This window comes from Diaphorina citri, unplaced genomic scaffold (genome assembly GCF_000475195.1).
Source record: "Diaphorina citri unplaced genomic scaffold, Diaci psyllid genome assembly version 1.1 scaffold86, whole genome shotgun sequence".
In the NCBI taxonomy this organism is placed as follows: domain Eukaryota; kingdom Metazoa; phylum Arthropoda; class Insecta; order Hemiptera; family Psyllidae; genus Diaphorina; species Diaphorina citri.
In genome coordinates this window covers 114,384-134,215 of record NW_007377523.1, presented here as the reverse complement: position 1 = coordinate 134,215, position 19,832 = coordinate 114,384, and the positions used below count along the sequence as shown (strand labels likewise).

The window sequence follows — 19,832 nt, the reverse complement described above, 5'->3', positions numbered from 1 at the left end:
AGGAACAAAAAGGGGAATCTTAAGGTAGGAGTAAGAATTAAATAGAATGACGAGTACATACAAAGAAGATTTAATTATTAACTCCCCCCTTTCCTTTAGGAGATGAATATACATTTTTATCTAGTTTTATGGGTATCTGCATACTTGGTGTAGGTACTTAGGTACCTGCACCAAGTTTTCTGTTATCATCATCACTAGTGGTTTCCTGAACATTCAAACCCACACAGAAAAAAAGGCCCCTCCAGAAGCACAGAAGGCACATTTTGGACATCATCTTCCCTATCTTTTTTTCGATCTTTTTCCACGTACAACTATAATTCCTAGACTGAGACTGACAGTCTAAGTTTTCAAGAACACGTTGAGCGGCATAAAATAAAAGACAAGAAACGACAGCGAGTAAACTACGGTATACTGTAGAGCAGCGGTTCTCAACCTTTTTCCATCCATGTACCCCTTGGGTAGTAAACTACGGCATACTGTAGAGCAGTGGTTCTCAACCTTTTTCCGCCCATGTACCCCTTGGGTAGCCGGGTTTAATCTCACGAACCCCCGCCACCAACATAATGAGTGCCGGGTACTCATACCTAGGTTGATGTGTATTGCTACTAAGTCCTAAAAACTCAGTACCCTTAGAACAAAATTCACTACTTTTTTAAAAACTGTACTGCACTAGTAAGCCGTTAAAATTTGAACCCCCGCCACCAACATAATGAGTGCCGGGTACTCATACCTAGGTTGATGTGTATTGCTACTAAGTCCTAAAAACTCAGTACCCTTCGAACAAAATTCACTACTTTTTTTAAAACTGTACTGCACTAGTAAGAAGTCAAAATTTGCTCTTGTCCGCCATTACACAGTCATTTTTCGCGCACCCCCTGTTGAGAATCGCTGCTGTAGAGAAAAAGACAAATTTGAAAGTCATAAAACGAGGAAAGAGGTAAAGTGGAACGGGTTTCACGTGTGTAGAATCTCGCGTTATTAAGATTTCTATATGTTACGTACGTGACGCAGGGGCTACGTGACTTGAGCGCTTTGTGCTATACTCACGTTGTTCCAAAGATAGAACAGAATATTCTCTGTTTATACTGCAAGAATGAGACTGAAAAGTCTGTTTACTCCCGCAGTCTAAACAAGGTCTTATGTATTAGGTTTTGGTAGAGAATAGGTTTAAATTTTATATATATAAAAAAAGGAGACTGAAAAGTCTGTTTACTCCCGCAGTCTAAACAAGGTCTTATGTATTAGGTTTTGGTAGAGAATAGGTTTAAATTTTATATATAAAAAAAAAGAGAGAGGATTTTGGATTTTACACCGCCAATCGTGATCGTTTCTCAAGAAATGAGTTTCACAAATCATGTAAAAAGAATTCGTGAAAAGAACCATAGTATTCCCCTGCCAATATTTATATCTCGTGGATACAGACCTGCATACTACGGCACATACCACAATCACATAGGTCTTATGTATTAGGTTTTGGTAGAGAATAGGTGTAAATTTTATATAAAAAAAAACTGCTGGGGAAAAGAGAGAGAGAAAGGATTTTGGATTTTAGACCGCCAACAGTGATCGTTTCTCAAGAAATGAGTTTCACAAATCATGTAAAAAGAATTCATGAAAAGAACCATAGTATTCCCCTGCCAATATTTATATCTCGTGGATACAGACCTGCATACTACGACACATACCACAAAGCTACAAACACTTCCGCGGCAGAGCTTTGGCAAATTGAAATTTCCATGTGTTATTGCTGAATGAGGCTAAAATTAATAGTAAAATCATAATTGTACTGATATATTTATTATATTGAAAATTTGCCACAGCGCACAGGTCTGTATATCAACTTTAATTCCCCATCAGTGCTTAATGATTCAATTAAGGCTTGATTGAAGTTTGGTGAAATCGGCCTCTGTCTCTCTCCCTTGTCACTCACCTCTGTCTTTTCTGTCCATTAGGAAGCTTTTGACTCTGTCAGACAAACTCCCGGAGTGAAGCCAATGTTTAGCCACCCCCCGGGGGCTTCGCGTGTTCGCTACGCGGGGTTGCGTATACGGTCGCGCTGCGCGCTCCCGGGGGCTTCGCGATGGAATATAAAAAAATAAATAAAAAAATTTACATAAATTTTATTTGGCAAAAAAAAAGAGTGAGAGCGTTTATTTTGATTTCGCGACTGGATGGTTTTCCATTTTATATTGTTTCCTTACCATGTGTTGTTTGCTGTCATTGATTGAAATGGTGGTGGTAATGGGGCGGGTTGGGTGGAAGTGCCTACCGACATATCAAATAAGTACTTTTGTAGTATTGGGTTGTATGGAAAACAAATACTACTTCACTTTTTGAAAGTGAAAGTCCATACAGCCCAAGTCTATAGATATTATTATGTTGTATGATAATTTGACACTCTGTCATCTATCTACAAATCTACATATTTGACATACAAAAGTCAATAAAACTGAGAGAACGAATGTGTATTTTATCACCTACCAACTTCATCAGAGTCCTATTCCTTAAGTTCTTATTAGTTGACCGAAAGAAGTGAAGTCCTACTTTTTCGCTTTTGCAAAAAAAAAAAAGATCAACAAAGGAGTTAAAATTTGCTGATTAGATTTTCTATCTAGTAGTTAATTTATTTCACGAACACAATCAGGCATTTGGAGTTTACCAGTGCATATTGAGTTATCTTCAACAGCAAAACTATTCACTTAAAATAAAGTGGGTGTGAGATTCGAGAACACAATAACACATCGTGTATGTTGAGTTAATAAAAATTATAAGTGTTAATAGAAACTAAAAATAATAGTAAGTAGTAACTAAGGAGATTGGTGGGTGAAGTTGAAGTACTTTACACTATTATAACTACTCTGCTAAAAGATGATTTTTGTAGGTGCTCCTCATAGGGGATAGATAATGCACTAAGGGCTGGAGTCTATAATCTCATGTAGTAGTTGGAGAATATGCCCCAACATTCCCTAAGTATGCTCATGAGTTACAACTGCTTAGGGTGTAGAGTATAGGCACAGCCTACACATAATATGTGTATTATTATTTTAAGTATGCTCATGAGTTACAACTGCTTAGGGTGTAGAGTATAGGCACAGCCTACACATAATATGTGTATTATTAGCTCCTCATAGGGGATAGATAATGCACTAAGGGCTGGAGTCTATAATCTCATGTAGTAGTTGGAGAATATGCCCCAACATTCCCTAAGAAGTATGCTCATGAGTTACAACTGCTTAGGGTGTAGAGTATAGGCACAGCCTACACATAATATGTGTATTATTATTTTTTTTAATTCATAAGGATAGAATAATGATCCTCAATAAGTTTACCTATGATTATAAACTTTTTGTAGTACTTTACGAAATATGTACATGTTTCCCTAAGTATGCTCATGAGTTACAACTGCTTAGGGTGTAGAGTATAGGCACAGCCTACACATAATATGTGTATTATTATTTTTTTTTAATTCATAAGGATAGAATAATGATCCTCAATAAGTTTACCTATGATTTGTAGGACTTTACGAAATATGTACATATTACAAATATCTTAGGGGAGTGTAGAAAAGTTAAGAGGAGTTGCATTTTCAATTTTTACTTGTTGCATTATGGTAAAAAAAAAGAGGTAGGTTTAAAAATAGGCAGTACTACATATTACAAATATCTTAGGGGAGTGTAGAAAAGTTAAGAGGAGTTGCATTTTCAATTTTTACTTGTTGCATTATGGTAAAAAAAAGAGGTAGGTTTAAAAATAGGCAGTAGTTAATTTTGAGGCAGAGAAGGAGAGGGGGGCACACGCTTTCTGCAAACTTACATAATATAATAATTTTTATGCAGATAATACTAAATTAGGTGTTAAAAAAAGAGGTAGGTTTAAAAATAGGCAGTAGTTAATTTTGAGGCAGAGAAGGAGAGGGGGACACACGCTTTCTGCAAACTTACATAAAATAATTTTTATGCAGATAATACTAAATTAGGTGTTAGAAGGAGAGGGGGACACACGCTTTCTGCAAACTTACATAATATAATAATTTTTATGCAGATAATACTAAATTAGGTGTTAAAAAAAACAATAGATAGGAGACAGGAATAATCAGCCTCAAATGAAAAGTTAGAAGAGTACAAAAACACCAGACCATTTGAATCCGTGTTTTTGGCATTTATTTTCAGTTCTTCTTTTTCTTTCCTCCTGTGGGCTGAGATGCCTGGATGATTGGCTGAACATGAACTTTCTGGGATATTCTATTCATATAGTACAGGTCTATGATTGAGAACATTATACAAGATGTAGCACATACCCTGTGTACCATACCAGCTGCCATTACTGCACCCAGCATACATAGGATAACTGTTGACATGGAATGAGAAAAAGGTAGGTTGTTAGTAGGTATGGAAAACCAAGGCCTTGCTTTGCAGGTTCATGTTGAAATGATTGCTGTACTGCACCCAGCATACATAGGATAACTGTTGACATGGAATGAGAAAAAGGTAGGTTGTTAGTAGGTATGGAAAACCAAGGCCTTGCTCTGCAGGTTCATGTTGAAATGATTGCTTATTACGGATCTCTGAGGCCAGCCACTAACTATCAGGTAGACCTGACAGATATACCTGATAGTGTGTGTGTTCATCAGGTATCAAGCAGACCTTTTCAGCCATACCTGTGAAATCTACCTGATAATGGGTAGTGGGTGTGCTCATCAGGTATCAGATAGACCCGACAAGCAGATCTGATCAGGTGTTCCTGATAGTGTGTGGCTGGCCTGAGTGTTTCAACATGAAAATGTGGGCTAAAACTTTGGAGGTTAAGTGCAAGTACTTGGGCACTTTCCCAACCACTTCATGTAGAACCAGGACTACAGGTTGATGAACCTGTATTGCTCAACAAGGCATTTATATTGCTACATCTTGCACCAACAAAAGACATTAAAAAAAAGTTTGACATCAAAATACAAGGGCAGCATGGATCATTATATTCATTATTGTTCTTACCTTCAGGAGTAGAACCAGGACTACAGGTTGATGAACCTGTATTGCTCAACAAGGCATTTATATTGCTACATCTTGCACCAACAAAAGACATTAAAATAAAAGTTTGACATCAAAATACAAGGGCAGCATGGATCATTATATTCATTATTGTTCTTACCTTCAGGGAAAAGTTTTGTCTGGAAATTCTTTCCAAATATTGTAGATTCTAAATTGCCCAGTCCTGTTAGAGAGAATACAAAAAACAGAGAGCCCAAGAGTCCTCCTAGTATGGTATTGAGTTGTGAAGATGACAGCCACTGTCTGTACATTTGCATCCCGGAAAATATGATCACTGTCAAAATGAGTGAGATGAGGAAGGAGTTTCCATTTGATAATGCTGAAATCAAAAGAAATATTGAAATCAGTGTTAAGTATTAGTTGACCAGTATCAATTGTATCTTTTGTAGTTATTTTAAACTGAAATCCTACTGGATACCAATGGTGATTAGAGGAGGTCAGTGCCTACTGACTGCTATCCAGTCAAATGAATGAGACCATTTTCCAAGTAAGTTCTGAAGTCTACAGAGCAATGAACCTACTAGATGCTATGATTAGTTAGTTGGATAATATATTAGAAGCTGAAAGTACATTTCTTACCCATTTTTGAGCTAATCAATTTACAGCAAACAGAGTGTAACTAGCTAGGAAGTTGGTCTTCCCAATTTATTGCAATGGTAGGTATTGATCCCGGAGTAATGGGTTACAGAATGAATTGCCTCTCCTTTGACTGGTGAGAATTCAACGAGTATCTTCTAATAAAAACTGAATTAAGAACTGCAAGAAAAATCAATCAAAAATAGGTTTTAGGTTTAGGTTCTCTAGAATCCAAATCCAAGTCCAGATTTCCAGAACCAGATACCAGAAAAGCCACAGCATCAAAATGCACTAATTTGCAAACAATTCTTTAGTAGATTTTCCTTTTTTATTTTCGCCGGCCTAGTTAGCTTGTGGGGTAATGGCCAAGGTCTAGTAACCAGGAGGGTGTGGGTTCAATCCCAGCCAGAGCATTGAAATTTTTTCCTCACTTAATTGAGGGTTTATTATGGAGCTTTAAGGGTTGGGTGGTAGTGAACGCTTGTGGCATTATTCTCGCCCAGTGCTTACATACCTACCTTGTACTTTGTACTCAACAGTCTATTATAGTATTACTGTCATAAAATTTAAAAATTCTACTTGAGAGGTAGGTAACTGTGCTATTTCAGGAGTAAAATGGAGTAATGAAATCCGTTCTCTAGATTGTCATATCTTCTACTTTTTTCAACAACCAGTATTAAAATAAAATTATCTTAATTGAGTTTACCTGGGAAGAAACAACACACTTTGCTTATTACGACAGATGTTCTTGTACCATAGTATAATGTATGTAAAAACGGGGTGAATTGAAACGAAACTTCATGTTAAGGTTTGAAGATTTTTTTTTCTTCAATTTTCCTGCTAAAATTTGAAGTCTTATAATTTGGAAGCGTTTTTTTTTTTTGCCCACATTACATCTCTTAGAATTTTAGCTGGAAAAATAAATAATTTTCAAACCTTAACCTAAAGTTTCGTTTCTATTCACCCCACTGTTCCTATTCACCCCGTTTTACTGTATCTATTCTTCTAAGTGGGAAATTCAAACCAGGAAAACTAAAAACATGAATTGTGATGTAATGGTGCTGGTACAAATTATGGGACAAAGTGGGTTTGCTGGAACAAAATGGGTACTAAATGATGGGCTTTGGTACAAATTCGCAGCAAAAGTTGTGGTGCTAACTTCACGCACCTGTCAGATTTGGATTTTTCCCAACTTATTTTTACATAGGAGTCGACCATTTATTTATAATTTTTACCCACTTGCAACTCCTCCATTGCTTATTAAATGCTCACTACTATAGTACTGTGGTTGTAGTGGTTATTAGTTAAGCAGGGCAGTTTTTGGAGGGGCCTCCTTGAGCTTCCCTTCAATGTAGGCACTCTAAACTCCGAAAATTTAGATCATCCAAACATCCACACCCTGGTGCATCACAGATTGGACTATCGACCCCATCCTTCTCGACAAATCTTTGGGTACGGCGCGGCCCTGTGGGTAAATACATTTTTCTACCCATTTTTCAGAATAGGCTGTTTGCCTCTGAAAGCGCTGATATGTTGTGAAAATCAGCTGATTAGATAGGTGAAATCGGTGAGTTCTGAAACGCTGAAACGGTGAAAACTGAAACGCTGAAACGCTGAAACGGTGAAAACGGTGAAGAGTAGTAAGAGCAGGGTATGTGTAGGCAGATCAGACATGAGAGCAGCACATGGTATAGATATAGGTGATCTCATACCCATCACTTTAGATATACACAGACATACAGACGCAATGCACTCTCACAGGCACAAGTATAGAACATTTTAATTGACAATGTGTAGGCAGATCAGACATGAGAGCAGCACATGGTATAGATATAGGTGATCTCATACCCATCACTTTACATATACACAGACATACAGACGCAATGCACTCTCACAGGCACAAGTATAGAACATTTTAATTGACAAAAAAAAAAATAGAAAAAGAAACTATTAAAAAAAGCAATAAGCAAAACACTTTCTTTCAGAAAATAGAAAATCTGGAAATTCTGAAAATGTGTAGGCAGATCAGACATGAGAGCAGCACATGGTATAGATATAGGTGATCTCATACCCATCACTTTACATATACACAGACATACACACGCAATGCACTCTCACAGGCACAAGTATAGAACATTTTAATTGACAAAAAAAGAAGACTCCGCACTTTGGGAGCAAACGGTCGTAGCACACATACCTTTATGGACTCACATCTGAGATCATACGGTTGCGTTACACGCTCCGTGATGTCGCACCTGCGAATTTGCGGGGAAAAATTCGTTCCGAGGTACGGAGGTTCAGCTCAAATCCTAAAGCTTTATTTGACCTATTCCAGCGTTTCTGATGATACATAATTATAAACGATCTATTACCTTAATATTATGCTTGGCATGCTCCTTGCTAATGTTCATATGCACTGCAATGCATCGTACACCGTGTTGCTTAGCCGCCTCTATGTACCGATGTCTGGATTCTTTGTCAGGATTTGTATTGTCCACTACTACACTTAAGCCACTATCTAGAGCCGCTTTCATAACCGAAACACATTTCTGCCACGAACCCAGAGTGTCACGATTGACTGTGGTGTAGTTCAAAGGTTTGAGATAGGTGGAGACGAAAGAGCTTTTCCCTGAGCCTTGTGATCCGATCATGATGAGAACCTGACAAAAACACTATCTAGAGCCGCTTTCATAACCGAAACACATTTCTGCCACGAACCCAGAGTGTCACGATTGACTGTGGTGTAGTTCAAAGGTTTCAGATAGGTGGAGACGAAAGAGCTTTTCCCTGAGCCTTGTGATCCGATCATGATGAGAACCTGACAAAGAAAATCAATGAAGTGTGGATTAATTTCATGAGTTAATTACACCAGCCACACTGTAATACACGTTACGATATTTCGCGCAAATTAGGTACATTAACATGGCTGGTTGGCCTTGCTAGTACGAGGGCCAAAAGTGGTACTTTTTGATCACCGCGCGCCGGTTCCATTCTCGCCCGGGGCGGATTTTATCCTGAACGGATGTCGCCGCGCGCCGGCTTTCTCTTATCCTGTTTTTCTTCTTTTAAGATTTCTTATAAATAATGACTCACAGGGCCTACCACTATTATTTCGGGACGATAAGACCTTAGCAGTTCCCTCTATCAAACTTCTTTAAAAGAAGTGCTTTTTTTACTCAACTTTAAAATATTTCAAGACAATTTTTTTTGCCAAAAACAAATTAAACTATTCTTCACAGGTCATTTTATTATAACCTTACCTGTTTTTTATCATGAGGAATATTGGGGATTGTCTGACTCTGAGCTTTCTGATAAACTTCTCTCGGTTTAAACGTCGGAAGATTCGGAAAGTCAGGAGCTTTTTCATTGAGAAATATCTGCTCGGGCGTAAAGAACGCCAAGTTCAAATTGAACGCGAACAAATGGTCGGTACAGGCAAAGTCTTTCTTCTTCTTGGGTGCCCAGTTTGCAGCACGACCGGCCGCATCTCCAGCGTAGAAAGACTGAGATATGTCGATGGCAAGGTCGCCGTTTTTCTGTGAAACAGGTTCAAACAAAGTCTTAGATGATGGTTTACCAATCGAGTTAGCATAGGGTAGAATAGAAGTAAGTAATAAATTTAATTAATTGCTAATAACATAAGAGTTCTCCCCATTTAAAAACAAGTAGGAGTTGAGAGTGAGAAGTCCTTTATGGCCTGGATTCAGATTAAATTTAATGTGTGTATGGGTTCACTTACTAAGGTACATTTATGCAGCACGACCGGCCGCATCTCCAGCGTAGAAAGACTGAGATATGTCGATGGCAAGGTCGCCGTTTTTCTGTGAAACAGGTTCAAACGAAGTCTTAGATGATGGTTTACCAATCGAGTTAGCATAGGGTAGAATAGAAGTAAGTAATAAATTTAATTAATTTTACTTATCTTCTATTACTTTTCATTTGACAAGACAAACTCTGTCTCTCTGAGGATAATACTGTATAATCTAAGTTGCTAAGTAGGTTGTACCTACATAAGTACTGTCGTTATCTAGTTACCTCTTGCCTCATGTCTGGCAGAGTATTCCAATTCCTGAGCTTATATTTTAATAATACTGATATTTGATGCTTCATCTCCTTACCTCCTGGCTCAAATATTCCCACATGCCTGGCACAGGTTTCCTATATCTGTCATATTGAGTAGCCACAAACATCTGGACAGGTACATTGAGGCTTTTGATGATTTTTTCAGCCTTGGCTTGAAAATCACGAGTCGACATCTTCTTCCTTCCAATAGCTCCTTGGTTGGTAAATATGACGAGTTTATAGCCATCATCTAAGTATTGTTTCAAGACAGATTCAATATTACTAAACAGGAGTTTCCAATCATGAGTATCTACAGGAAATACTTTGCCAGACTTTGTTGTGATAAGGGTTCCATCCAAGTCAAATGATGCAATCTGTAAAGAGAGAAGATTAAGATTAACTTAAGAAAAAAAAAAGAAAAAAGATAATATAACTTACTTATGTAGTGAATAGGTACATAAGTACCAAGTTTTACAAGCAGGTAGTCATATCCATTGGAAATCACAGGGAAGTATATCCATTTGAAATTACATCGCCCATCATACCTTCACCTGAGCTTTAATAAATCTTAAAATAAACAGTACCAATAAAAACAGGACATCAAAACATAAAACCAACTAGAAGTCATCAGATTATCAGTTTCGTTTCATGGTTGTTATCAATGTAGTTAAAGTAAGAAAATTAGATAGATACGGACGGCAAAATGATAGACGAAGAAAACTGACAAGGGATAATGACTGGTTTTAGCTCATAATGTAAGATAACGACAAGTACCTATCAAGTCAAAATGTCAAGTTGATGAATCTCGTTTTCTGTTCCTTTTCTGCTTCTTTCGTCATCCAGCCATCCACTATCCACGATTTCCGTTTCTTCGTCCTCTGTCTCCTCTCAATTCCTCTTTTCCCAAAATGTCAAGTTGATGAATCTCGTTTTCTGTTCCTTTTCTGCTTCTTTCGTCATCCAGCCATCCACTATCCACGATTTCCGTTTCTTTGTCCTCTGTCTCCTCTCAATTCCTCTTTTCCTTCCTAGTTTTTCCTAATGATGTTTTTTTCCTCTAATTTATCAAACATCAATGTGTGTTTGATGCTATGTCTCTCTTCTTATCATCTGCGCGTCGCCTATCATTATGAATTTTGGCTGAGGGTCATATGTCTTCTACAGGGTGACGTCATATGACGTATTTCACCATTCAAAGCACGGGCCGCTCAGCCTATTCCAACAACAAGGTAAATATTATTGTTATCATCTGCGCGTCGCCTATCATTATGAATTTTGGCTGAGGGTCATATGTCTTCTACAGGGTGACGTCATATGACGTATTTCACCAGTCAAAGCACGGGCCGCTCAGCCTATTCCAACAACAAGGTAAATATTATTAAGAAGCACTCCATATAACCATTGAGCATCCACTCGAAACAAACTCATTTCCTTTGCAATCTTTATACTTTCAAGTAGAATTTTATCAATCCGGAGTAGATTGAATTTTACGAAGACGCCCACCTGTTCAGGCGAGGGTCTTGACCACTACACCATCAAGGCTAGTATTTTTTAATACACCCTGTTACTCAATGTTGGGTTTACTGACGCAAATTGTAGAGAATACTTTTCGCCATCCCCTTCTCCATCCGATTTACTTTCCGTTCCACAGTTGTCGTTATTCGACGTCATTTCACAGGATCGTTCACAAGGGCAGGACAAAGACCTGCTAACAAGGCTACGTAACTCCGTACAGCAAACTATAGCAAGTAGGATCCATCTCCAGTGCCTCCCACAAGACACATGTCTTCAACATGCGATTCCTAAAAATGCTATGGAAGGGACCCCCCCCCCTTAGTAATGATTTTTCATGCTTTTAGAGAGCGTACAGTAAAATGCTGAAACTAATAATGACAAACAAAGCTGTGCTCTGTTCCTCTGCTAACAATACTATTATTATTATTCCTATGTATATGTTTCAGGCAATGAGTGACCACTTTGACCATTACAAAAGACCTGTACAGTAAAATGCTGAAACTAATAATGACAAACAAAGCTGTGCTCTGTTCCTCTGCTAACAATACTATTATTATTATTCCTATGTATGTTTCAGGCAATGAGTGACCACTTTGACCATTACAAAAGACCCCCCAGTAGAGATAGCAGTGTGGACCGCTACACAAGAGCCGCAAGTAGACTGAGTGGTGGTATCTCACGTCAACCATCTGTGGACCGTCCAAACCCCCCACCCGAAGCTAATTCTCCTCTGCGAGGAAACACCCCACTAAGGGGGACAACTCCATTACCTACGGGTAATGGATCCGCCATAGGAGCAGGTGCGCATCCTTCCTCTACCCAAAAACTATCTAAAGTTCCTCCCACCTCGAGTCAGACGCAACCGCCATTTGAAGATATTATCCTTCGAAAGCGAACCATAGGACAAGATATTGTACCGTCTCCTATTGGTCAACCAAAACGGACAGAATCCTTATATTTAAGCCCACCAGTTCGTAAAACAGTTCAACCGAAGGTTAGTGCCGTTTTCCAAAACTCTTCCTGTGTTGTTCTGCTGCGCACTAACATTCTCTAACCCCGTCAGTCATTTTCTCACGCTTTCCATTGCAAGACAAAACCTCTAACCATGTGATAGTTTATGAATTTTCAAGAAATTAATTTTGATTGCTAAAAATAGTCAATCAGTACTTACCTGTCTAGATTCTAGCTAGCTATTAGCTATTAGTTCTTACCAGCCGACCTGCTAGGCTACATAACAGATAGTTTATGAATTTTCAAGAAATTAATTTTGATTGCTAAAAATAGTCAATCAGTACTTACCTGTCTAGATTCTAGCTAGCTATTAGTTCTTACCAGCCGACCTGCTAGGCTACATAACACGTTTGAGCTATTCTACATACATCAAGTCGAAATTTCAGAATGTTATATTGAGCTATCCGATGCCACGTTGCATGTCTTATGGTCTGTAGAAAACAGCTGAGGGAGAGAGTGAAAGAAAAGAGAGGGAAAATAGAAGAAAAATAGGGGAGATGAGTGTGATCTAAAAATAACTCCCAACAATATCAAAAGGAGAAGTATGTCACTGCAAATATTGTAGCGCGCACTTCGATAACATTTGAGAGTGAACGGAAAATTTATTATTCTCGTTTTTTTGAAGTATGTCACTGCAAATATTGTAGCGCGCACTTCGATAACATTTGAGAGTGAACGGAAAATTTATTATTCTCGTTTTTTTAAAAAAAGAGAGAGTTAAAATATTAAACATTGTAAATTCGTGATATTCGAGTTTTAGTGGAAAATGTTTTGGGTGGGTTCAGAGGAAGATGAGGAAGAACAGAATTTGCTCTTCAGTCCAGCTCTCATGTCAAGAAGAGCAAGTGAAAGTTGGATAGACACACCCCCTATCGAGGTACCAAACAAAATTCTAGACCCGAGATGTCATTGTTTTTCTCAGCAAAAATAAAAAATCCGAAAATAGATTTTCATTATATCGTGTGAAAGGTTCTTAAAAAGCGTTGAACAGCTCAACGGTTCAAAGCGTTGAAAATCTCAACGGTTCCGATTATTTCCTTATCACAAATTTGGACGCACAATAAACTAAATTGCTTATTAAATGCTCACTACTGTAGTAGGATCGTGTGAAAGGTTCTTAAAAAGCGTTGAACAGCTCAACGGTTCAAAGCGTTGAAAATCTCAACGGTTCCGATTATTTCCTTATCAAATTTGGACGCACAATAAACTAAATTGCTTTTTATAGTACTGTGGTTGTAGTGGTTATTAGTTAAGCAGGGCAGTTTTTGGAGGGGCCTCCTTGAGCTTCCCTTCAATGTAGGCACTCTAAACTCCGAAAATTTAGATCATCCAAACATCCACACCCTGGTGCATCACAGATTGGACTATCGACCCCATCCTTCTCGACAAATCTTTGGGTACGGCGCGGCCCTGTGGGTAAATTCATTTTTCTACCCATTTTTCAGAATAGGCTGTTTGCCTCCTAAAGCGCTGATATGTTGTGAAAATCAGCTGATTAGATAGGTGAAATCGGTGAGTTCTGAAACGCTGAAACGGTGACATATCAATCTTTCATTTGTTGTAGTTTTACTTTTATTTTATTTTCCAAAACCAAAATTCCATAATCCAAAAATAAAAGAAAATCAGAGAAATACAGATTTATTTTTAAGAAAATGTACTGACAAGTGGAAAGGAAACTAAGTTAGAAGGAGAGAGAAGTTGAGAATTTCATTAGTAATTGTGTGAAGACCATTGGAAAAACACAGAGAAATGAAGTTATCGAGCACTTCATAGCTCATACTTTAGCTGACTAGCATGATTCCACTGTAACAGATTGTTAAATAGAGCCATTATTTTACTGTAGATAAATCGTCCTCTATAGGTAAGTAGTATCTTGCACCTGATCAGTCTGCATGACACCAACTCCAGTCAGTGCAGTTAGACAGACCCATATGTGCATACTGTTGTAACAGCCAAATTTCATTAGTAATTGTGTGAAGACCATTGGAAAAACACAGAGAAATGAAGTTATCGAGCACTTCATAGCTCATACTTTAGCTGACTGGCATGATTCCACTGTAACAGTTTGTTAAATAGAGCCATTATTTCACTGTAGATAAATCGTCTTCTATAGGTAAGTAGTATCTTGCACCTGATCAGTCTGCTACACCAATGACACCAACTCTAGTCAGTGCAGTTAGACAGACCCATATGTGCATACTGTTGTAACAGCCGAGATCAAAATGGGGGATGTGATGATTTTCAGTCAAGTTTAGTTGGTTCATCCTGGACCACCTACTGAGATGAGCTACTAACCATCATTGGACTTGTATGTTGCATCTTCTTACTTATTTGCAATTTTTATAAGACTATTCTACTGAGACCTTGCATTATTTTTGTGACTCCAGGTCTTCAATATGATCACCTTATCCAAGAAGTTGAAGATGCAAAATGAAGGCTGTGATATTGTTGATAAAAGTAGCAACAAAAGAATATTCATCCGAGATAAACTCCTAATCAAAGAGGTAAGATTTGTTGGGTGAAAACATCAAGCTAACCAGCAGAAGCTTGGTGGGTGGGAGGCTGGGACATCACTGCTTTCCTGGTCACTGTATTGGAAGGTTATCTAATAGTTACTATCTATCAGCCACCTCATAGGTACCTATAGTATTAGAATTGGGGTATTGAAATTTTATCCTTGACCTAATAACATAAGAGTTCTCCCCATTTAAAAACAAGTAGGAGTTGAGAGTGAGAAGTCCTTTATGGCCTGGATTCAGATTAAATTTAAATTTAATGTGTCCATTCCAGGTGCAAGAAATGGAACAAAATCTACCAAACACATGCAAAACCAAATTCACCAATCCTAATCATCTGCATGAGTTCACAATAGTTATATCACCAGATGAAGGCTACTGGAGGGGTGGAAAATTTCTGTTCAGTGTCAGTGTTCCAGAAGAATACAATATGGCTGTAAGTACATGGTATTCTGTACCCACAATTCATGATATTGTCCAAGTCTAATAATGCTTGCATGGAGTAAATTTACCTTGTTTATTTTGCCCAAGTAGGACTGAAAAGTCCCTTGACAAGGTCTTGGGCTCATATTTGATTACATGGGATTACAATAATTTCCAAAGTGCAAACTTATAAATAGAAGGGGACTAACAGCTAATTAGAAGAGAGAAGATTACACATGAGTACATAATTATTTAATTTATAAATTTATATGATTGTGCAGAGGTGGCAGGGACAACAACGCTTGAGTTTCATGTGGGACATGAATCCTACCGTAAGAGCGATTCTGGTGAAATTGATTCTGTACGCAAAAGGTTAAGAAGGGAACCGCAACGAAAAAAGTCTGGCCACCCGATTTATAATATAAATATTATGATTGTGCAGAGGTGGCAGGAACCATAAGCTGGACTCCAATTTAAAATGCCAAATGTCATAGCAAATTTATAAAGAAATTAACAATATTAGCAAATCAATGATTTTTGCTCTTACCTTTGTTTCAGCCTCCCAAAGTAAAGTGTTTGACCAAGCTATGGCATCCAAATATTAATGAAAATGGAGACATCTGTTTGAGTCTGTTGAGACAAAACTCCATTGATGGTCTGGGATGGGCACCCACACGGAAACTAAAAGATGTCATCTGGGGACTCAACTCTCTATTTACAGTAAGTTTAACATAAATCTGGTGATCTGAAGGTTGTCTGTGACATTATTTAATTCATTGTTCTGAATGTTGACTCATTAGTTGACACAGTGGTTAGCACAGTAGATCACCCACACGGAAACTAAAAGATGTCATCTGGGGACTCAACTCTCTATTTACAGTAAGTTTAACATAAATCTGGTGATCTGAAGGTTGACTGTGACATTATTTAATTCATTGTTCTGAATGTTGACTCATTAGTTGACACAGTGGTTAGCACAGTAGACTTTGGATCTGCAAGTTTAGGAAGTTATATATAATCAATCATAATAATATTCTATTTTTTGGAGGTCTATAAAGGAGTGACTTAAGAACTGCAAGAAAAATTAATCAAAAATAGGTTTTAGGTTTAGGTTCTCTAGAATCCAAATCCAAGTCCAGATTTCCAGAACCAGATACCAGAAAAGCCACAGCATCAAAATGTTAAGCGGTTTCAAATATTCGCGGGTATTGATTTTTTTACAGGGTAAAAGAACCGTTTACAATCAGTTTTCTGTGTGTCATTTCTTTTCAAAGTGACGTGACACCGTTACGTTACTAAATTTTCAGTAAAACTTACACTGGAGAAAATAAACCCATTCTATCCCATCAGTGAACTGAATTTTAGGAATTTTCTTTTTTATAAGGAAAATAAATAAAGGAGTGACTTTTTTTATAAATTTAAATTAATTGGTACATTGGTTGTACCAATAACAATCAACGAAAATCTGGTGTGAACATCACACGGCTTTCCTTATCCTATTGAATGATGCCTATTTGAGTGTTAATCTATTGTAATTTTCACAATATCTCTAACCATTTAGTCAGTATATCTGAAAAGCGCCAAAAAACGGTCAAAAGCCGCTAAAAAGCGGTCAAAATACCGCCAACCGCAGCACCTATCTTGACCAAAAGTTTTTTGTTGCATCCTTGTCACATTTGTGGACTACATGCCAAATTTCAAGTTTCTAGCTCATACTGTTCTCGAGATATCATTGAATTACACCAAAAACCGCAAAAAACCGACCGAAATGCCGCCAAGCGTTGCATCGATCTTAACCAAAAGTTTCGTGTCGCATCCTTGTCACATTTGACAGCTGCATGACAAATTTCAATTCTCTAGCTCTTGCCGTTCTCGAGATAATATTTTGTTTACAGACAGAAGGACAGACACACAGACCAATGGCTGAAACTTTGGATTTAGGCTCTAGGGACCTTAGTCATTTTTTTTTTTTTTTTTTTTTTTTTTTTTTTTTTTTAGTGTGGCTTATTCCCACCATGCTGATCTGTCAAATTACCTTGGCTGAATTGCAAACATCATTTGAGGTGAACACTAGAAGTTTCCCATTATCCACAATGTCCCAAGATCCCTTCATGTCTGGATCTATTGTATCAGCACCTTCACACAGCTTTAATTTCTTGGTGCTATTTTCTGTACAGTTTTCTACATGGTCAAGACATCTTTTAGTACTGACTGTTGAGGTTTCTTCCTGATTTGGTGAGATTGTCTGCTTACCCAAAGGAGCTTCTGTAAGATAAAAAAAAATTGTTTCTAATTATGAGATTTATGAGTCTTTAGAGATTTTTTTTTAATTATCTTGAGATTATTTTCATTTAGAATTTAGATATTAATTGGATTACCCACACTAAGGTTTCAAAATGTTTGATACCTACCTTCATGGTCTTCTTGTGATCCATACAACTGATTATTTGTACTACTTAGCCCTTCAAGCTCAACTTTATATTTGTATGTATTGTGCAGCACTTCAACAATATCATGATGTTCCAACAGTTTCTCCTCGTTCATAACCAAAGCTTTGCCATTGAGACCCGAGTGATTGCTGCCAAGCTGTTTGAGTTTTACGCAATGCGTGAGGGTATTGATTTCAATGATGACTGAAAATAAGAAAAAGTTTGTTTACAGACAGAAGGACAGACACACAGACCAATGGCTGAAACTTTGGATTTAGGCTCTAGGGACCTTAAAACGTGTTTTGGCACAAAAAACTGACCATAGAAAATTTGACCCGATTACATTACTTTCCTTCCTATAGGATAAGGAAAGTAAAAAGGCAGATAATAATCAACAAAAGCAGAGATGTGGAAAAACTCCAAAATGTGAATAACATGAAACTACAGACCTAATGCTAACTTTTGCTTACTAATTTTCTCTTTCCTTCCTTTCCAGGATTTATTGAATTTTGATGATCCACTCAACATCGAGGCTGCTGAAATGTACCAAAAAAACAAGGAGCTTTTCCGTGAGCGAGTGAGAGACTATGTCCATCAGTATGCACGTCGATGATAGTGGGTGTGAAAAGAGTGAGTTGGTAAGTGCTCTCACTTATCATAAGTGTGGTGTCTGTGTCCAACCTGGTCTACTGGCTAAGGCATCCAATTAGCCTCCACAAGCACAAATAATCCGTGAGTAAAAGGAAGATAAGTGATGTGAGGTATATTTTACAACTTTAGTGGTTAATTGGTTATCTCATCTCATACACCTTCATCTTCCTGAGAAGAAGGGATCATCTGGGAAATAACATTGGACCAAGGTAATTCTGAAAATAATTTATGACCATAAAATGGGATCAATTACCAATTTTCGTACTTTATGGCATAATAGCTCTAGCTCTCTCTCTATCTCTCTCAAAAAAAAAAAAAAAAAAAAAAAAATGGGATTAGAACATGGTATGACTTCAACACCTACCAGGACTGGTAAGTTCAGCAGTCAAGGGGAATATTTGTTTATCACAGAAACAGAACAATTAAAAGTCAACCAACTTCCAATTTTTATAACTTCCCAGCCTGGTGCAGGCAAACAAAAATTTATTTATAATTAGTTAATTATTAATGTACTTTCTGTATAAAAATAAGATTAACTTCTTGTAAAATATTTAGCTTTGTGTAATAAAATCAATACCATAGGTATTTATAAAATATTGTTTTAAGTTGTAATTAAATGGATTTTCTGTGTGTGAATTCTGATCAATATTATAAAAATCTATTTATTTTTGAAAAATTATTGTACCTATATTATTATTTAAATCAAAAATAATTGACAATGCATTTAACTTTGGAAAAAACAAGGAACCAAAAAATTGAAAAATTATTGTACCTATATTATTATTTAAATCAAAAATAATTGACAATGCATTTAACTTTGGAAAAAACAAGGAACCAAAAAATTATCATCATCAGTTAGGAATTGAACCCACGACCTGCATGAGTCCATACGATATCTCCATGTCCATTGTCCAATGAAGATTTTTTTACTTTATCATCATCAGTTAGGAATTGAACCCACGACCTGCATGAGTCCATACGATATCTCCATGTCCATTGTCCAATGAAGAATTTTTTACTTTTCCAACAAGTACATCTGGTATAATTTCTCGTGTTCTGGGTTGGTAAACTTGCGTGGAATGAAATCTACACTAATAATATCATCAAATCCTTCCTGTAGGCTAGGTGCCTGGAATTTGGTGAAGTATGTGTTGATTATCAGGTCAGGGATAGGCACGTGGGTAGAGTCTGTGAGCTCTCGGAACTGAAACACAAGAGTCATACGGAAATGATATTGGTTTATAGAATACAATTATACAATATACACCCTTGTTTCGTCATGGTATGGATTAGTAAGAGTCATACGGAAATGATATTGGTTTATAGAATACAATTATACACCCTTGTTTCGTCATGGTATGGATTAGTATAGAATAGAATAGAAGAGTCATACGGAAATGATATTGGTTTATAGAATACAATTATACACCCTTGTTTCGTCATGGTATGGATTAGTATAGAATAGAACTGAAACACAAGAGTCATACGGAAATGATATTGGTTTATAGAATACAATTATACACCCTTGTTTCGTCATGGTATGGATTAGTATAGTATAGAATAGTAGACCTTGTTTATTCTGCTGGGATAAGTCCCTTTTTCCC

At 37.2% G+C, this 19,832-nt stretch overlaps 3 protein-coding genes and 1 long non-coding RNA gene across 4 annotated transcripts; 1 reads left to right on the top strand and 3 right to left on the bottom strand.

Annotated features, from left to right (window-relative positions):
- Positions 1-3,990: 3,990 nt before the first annotated feature.
- On the bottom strand, positions 3,991-5,902 carry LOC103523906 (protein KRTCAP2 homolog). The gene is made up of 3 exons (XM_008488917.3): positions 5,625-5,902; positions 5,146-5,364; positions 3,991-4,347 (listed from the first exon to the last, which is right to left on the bottom strand). The coding sequence occupies exons 1-3, from the start codon at positions 5,626-5,628 to the stop codon at positions 4,166-4,168; spliced, it is 405 nt and encodes a 134-aa protein (XP_008487139.1). The 5' UTR covers positions 5,629-5,902; the 3' UTR covers positions 3,991-4,165.
- Positions 5,903-7,960: 2,058 nt separating this feature from the next.
- LOC103523951 (bifunctional polynucleotide phosphatase/kinase) lies at positions 7,961-17,791 on the bottom strand. Its single transcript, XM_026833197.1, has 6 exons — positions 17,560-17,791; positions 17,184-17,413; positions 9,740-10,057; positions 8,882-9,157; positions 8,363-8,439; positions 7,961-8,204 (listed from the first exon to the last, which is right to left on the bottom strand). Exons 1-6 carry the CDS (start codon positions 17,690-17,692, stop codon positions 7,976-7,978), a joined length of 1,263 nt encoding a protein of 420 aa, XP_026688998.1. The 5' UTR covers positions 17,693-17,791; the 3' UTR covers positions 7,961-7,975.
- On the top strand, positions 14,171-15,888 carry LOC113473732 (NEDD8-conjugating enzyme UBE2F-like). Its single transcript, XM_026833198.1, has 4 exons — positions 14,171-14,322; positions 14,597-14,713; positions 15,000-15,161; positions 15,707-15,888. Exons 2-4 carry the CDS (start codon positions 14,606-14,608, stop codon positions 15,881-15,883), a joined length of 447 nt encoding a protein of 148 aa, XP_026688999.1. The 5' UTR covers positions 14,171-14,322; positions 14,597-14,605; the 3' UTR covers positions 15,884-15,888.
- A 53-nt stretch (positions 17,792-17,844) lies between the features above and the next one.
- On the bottom strand, positions 17,845-19,153 carry LOC113473735. The gene is made up of 2 exons (XR_003395632.1): positions 19,001-19,153; positions 17,845-18,913 (listed from the first exon to the last, which is right to left on the bottom strand). It is a non-coding gene; the product is annotated as an uncharacterized LOC113473735 (long non-coding RNA).
- Positions 19,154-19,832: the final 679 nt, after the last annotated feature.

What these genes read in the sequence shown, in the direction of transcription:
- LOC113473732 (XM_026833198.1), top strand. Translation starts at nt 14,606, where the DNA reads ATGATCACCTTATCCAAGAAGTTGAAGATGCAAAATGAAGGCTGTGAT. An exon ending in ATAAACTCCTAATCAAAGAG is followed by an intron (nt 14,714 to 14,999) that starts GTAAGATTTGTT and finishes TGTCCATTCCAG; the next exon opens with GTGCAAGAAATGGAACAAAA. An exon ending in CAGAAGAATACAATATGGCT is followed by an intron (nt 15,162 to 15,706) that starts GTAAGTACATGG and finishes CCTTTGTTTCAG; the next exon opens with CCTCCCAAAGTAAAGTGTTT.
- LOC103523951 (XM_026833197.1), bottom strand. Translation starts at nt 17,692, where the DNA reads ATGAACGAGGAGAAACTGTTGGAACATCATGATATTGTTGAAGTGCTG. An exon ending in ATCACAAGAAGACCATGAAG is followed by an intron (nt 17,414 to 17,559) that starts GTAGGTATCAAA and finishes TTTATCTTACAG; the next exon opens with AAGCTCCTTTGGGTAAGCAG. An exon ending in CTGAAACCTTTGAACTACAC is followed by an intron (nt 8,205 to 8,362) that starts CACAGTCAATCG and finishes TTTGAACTACAC; the next exon opens with CACAGTCAATCGTGACACTC.
- LOC103523906 (XM_008488917.3), bottom strand. An exon ending in GACAAAACTTTTCCCTGAAG is followed by an intron (nt 4,348 to 5,145) that starts GTAAGAACAATA and finishes CCATGTCAACAG; the next exon opens with TTATCCTATGTATGCTGGGT.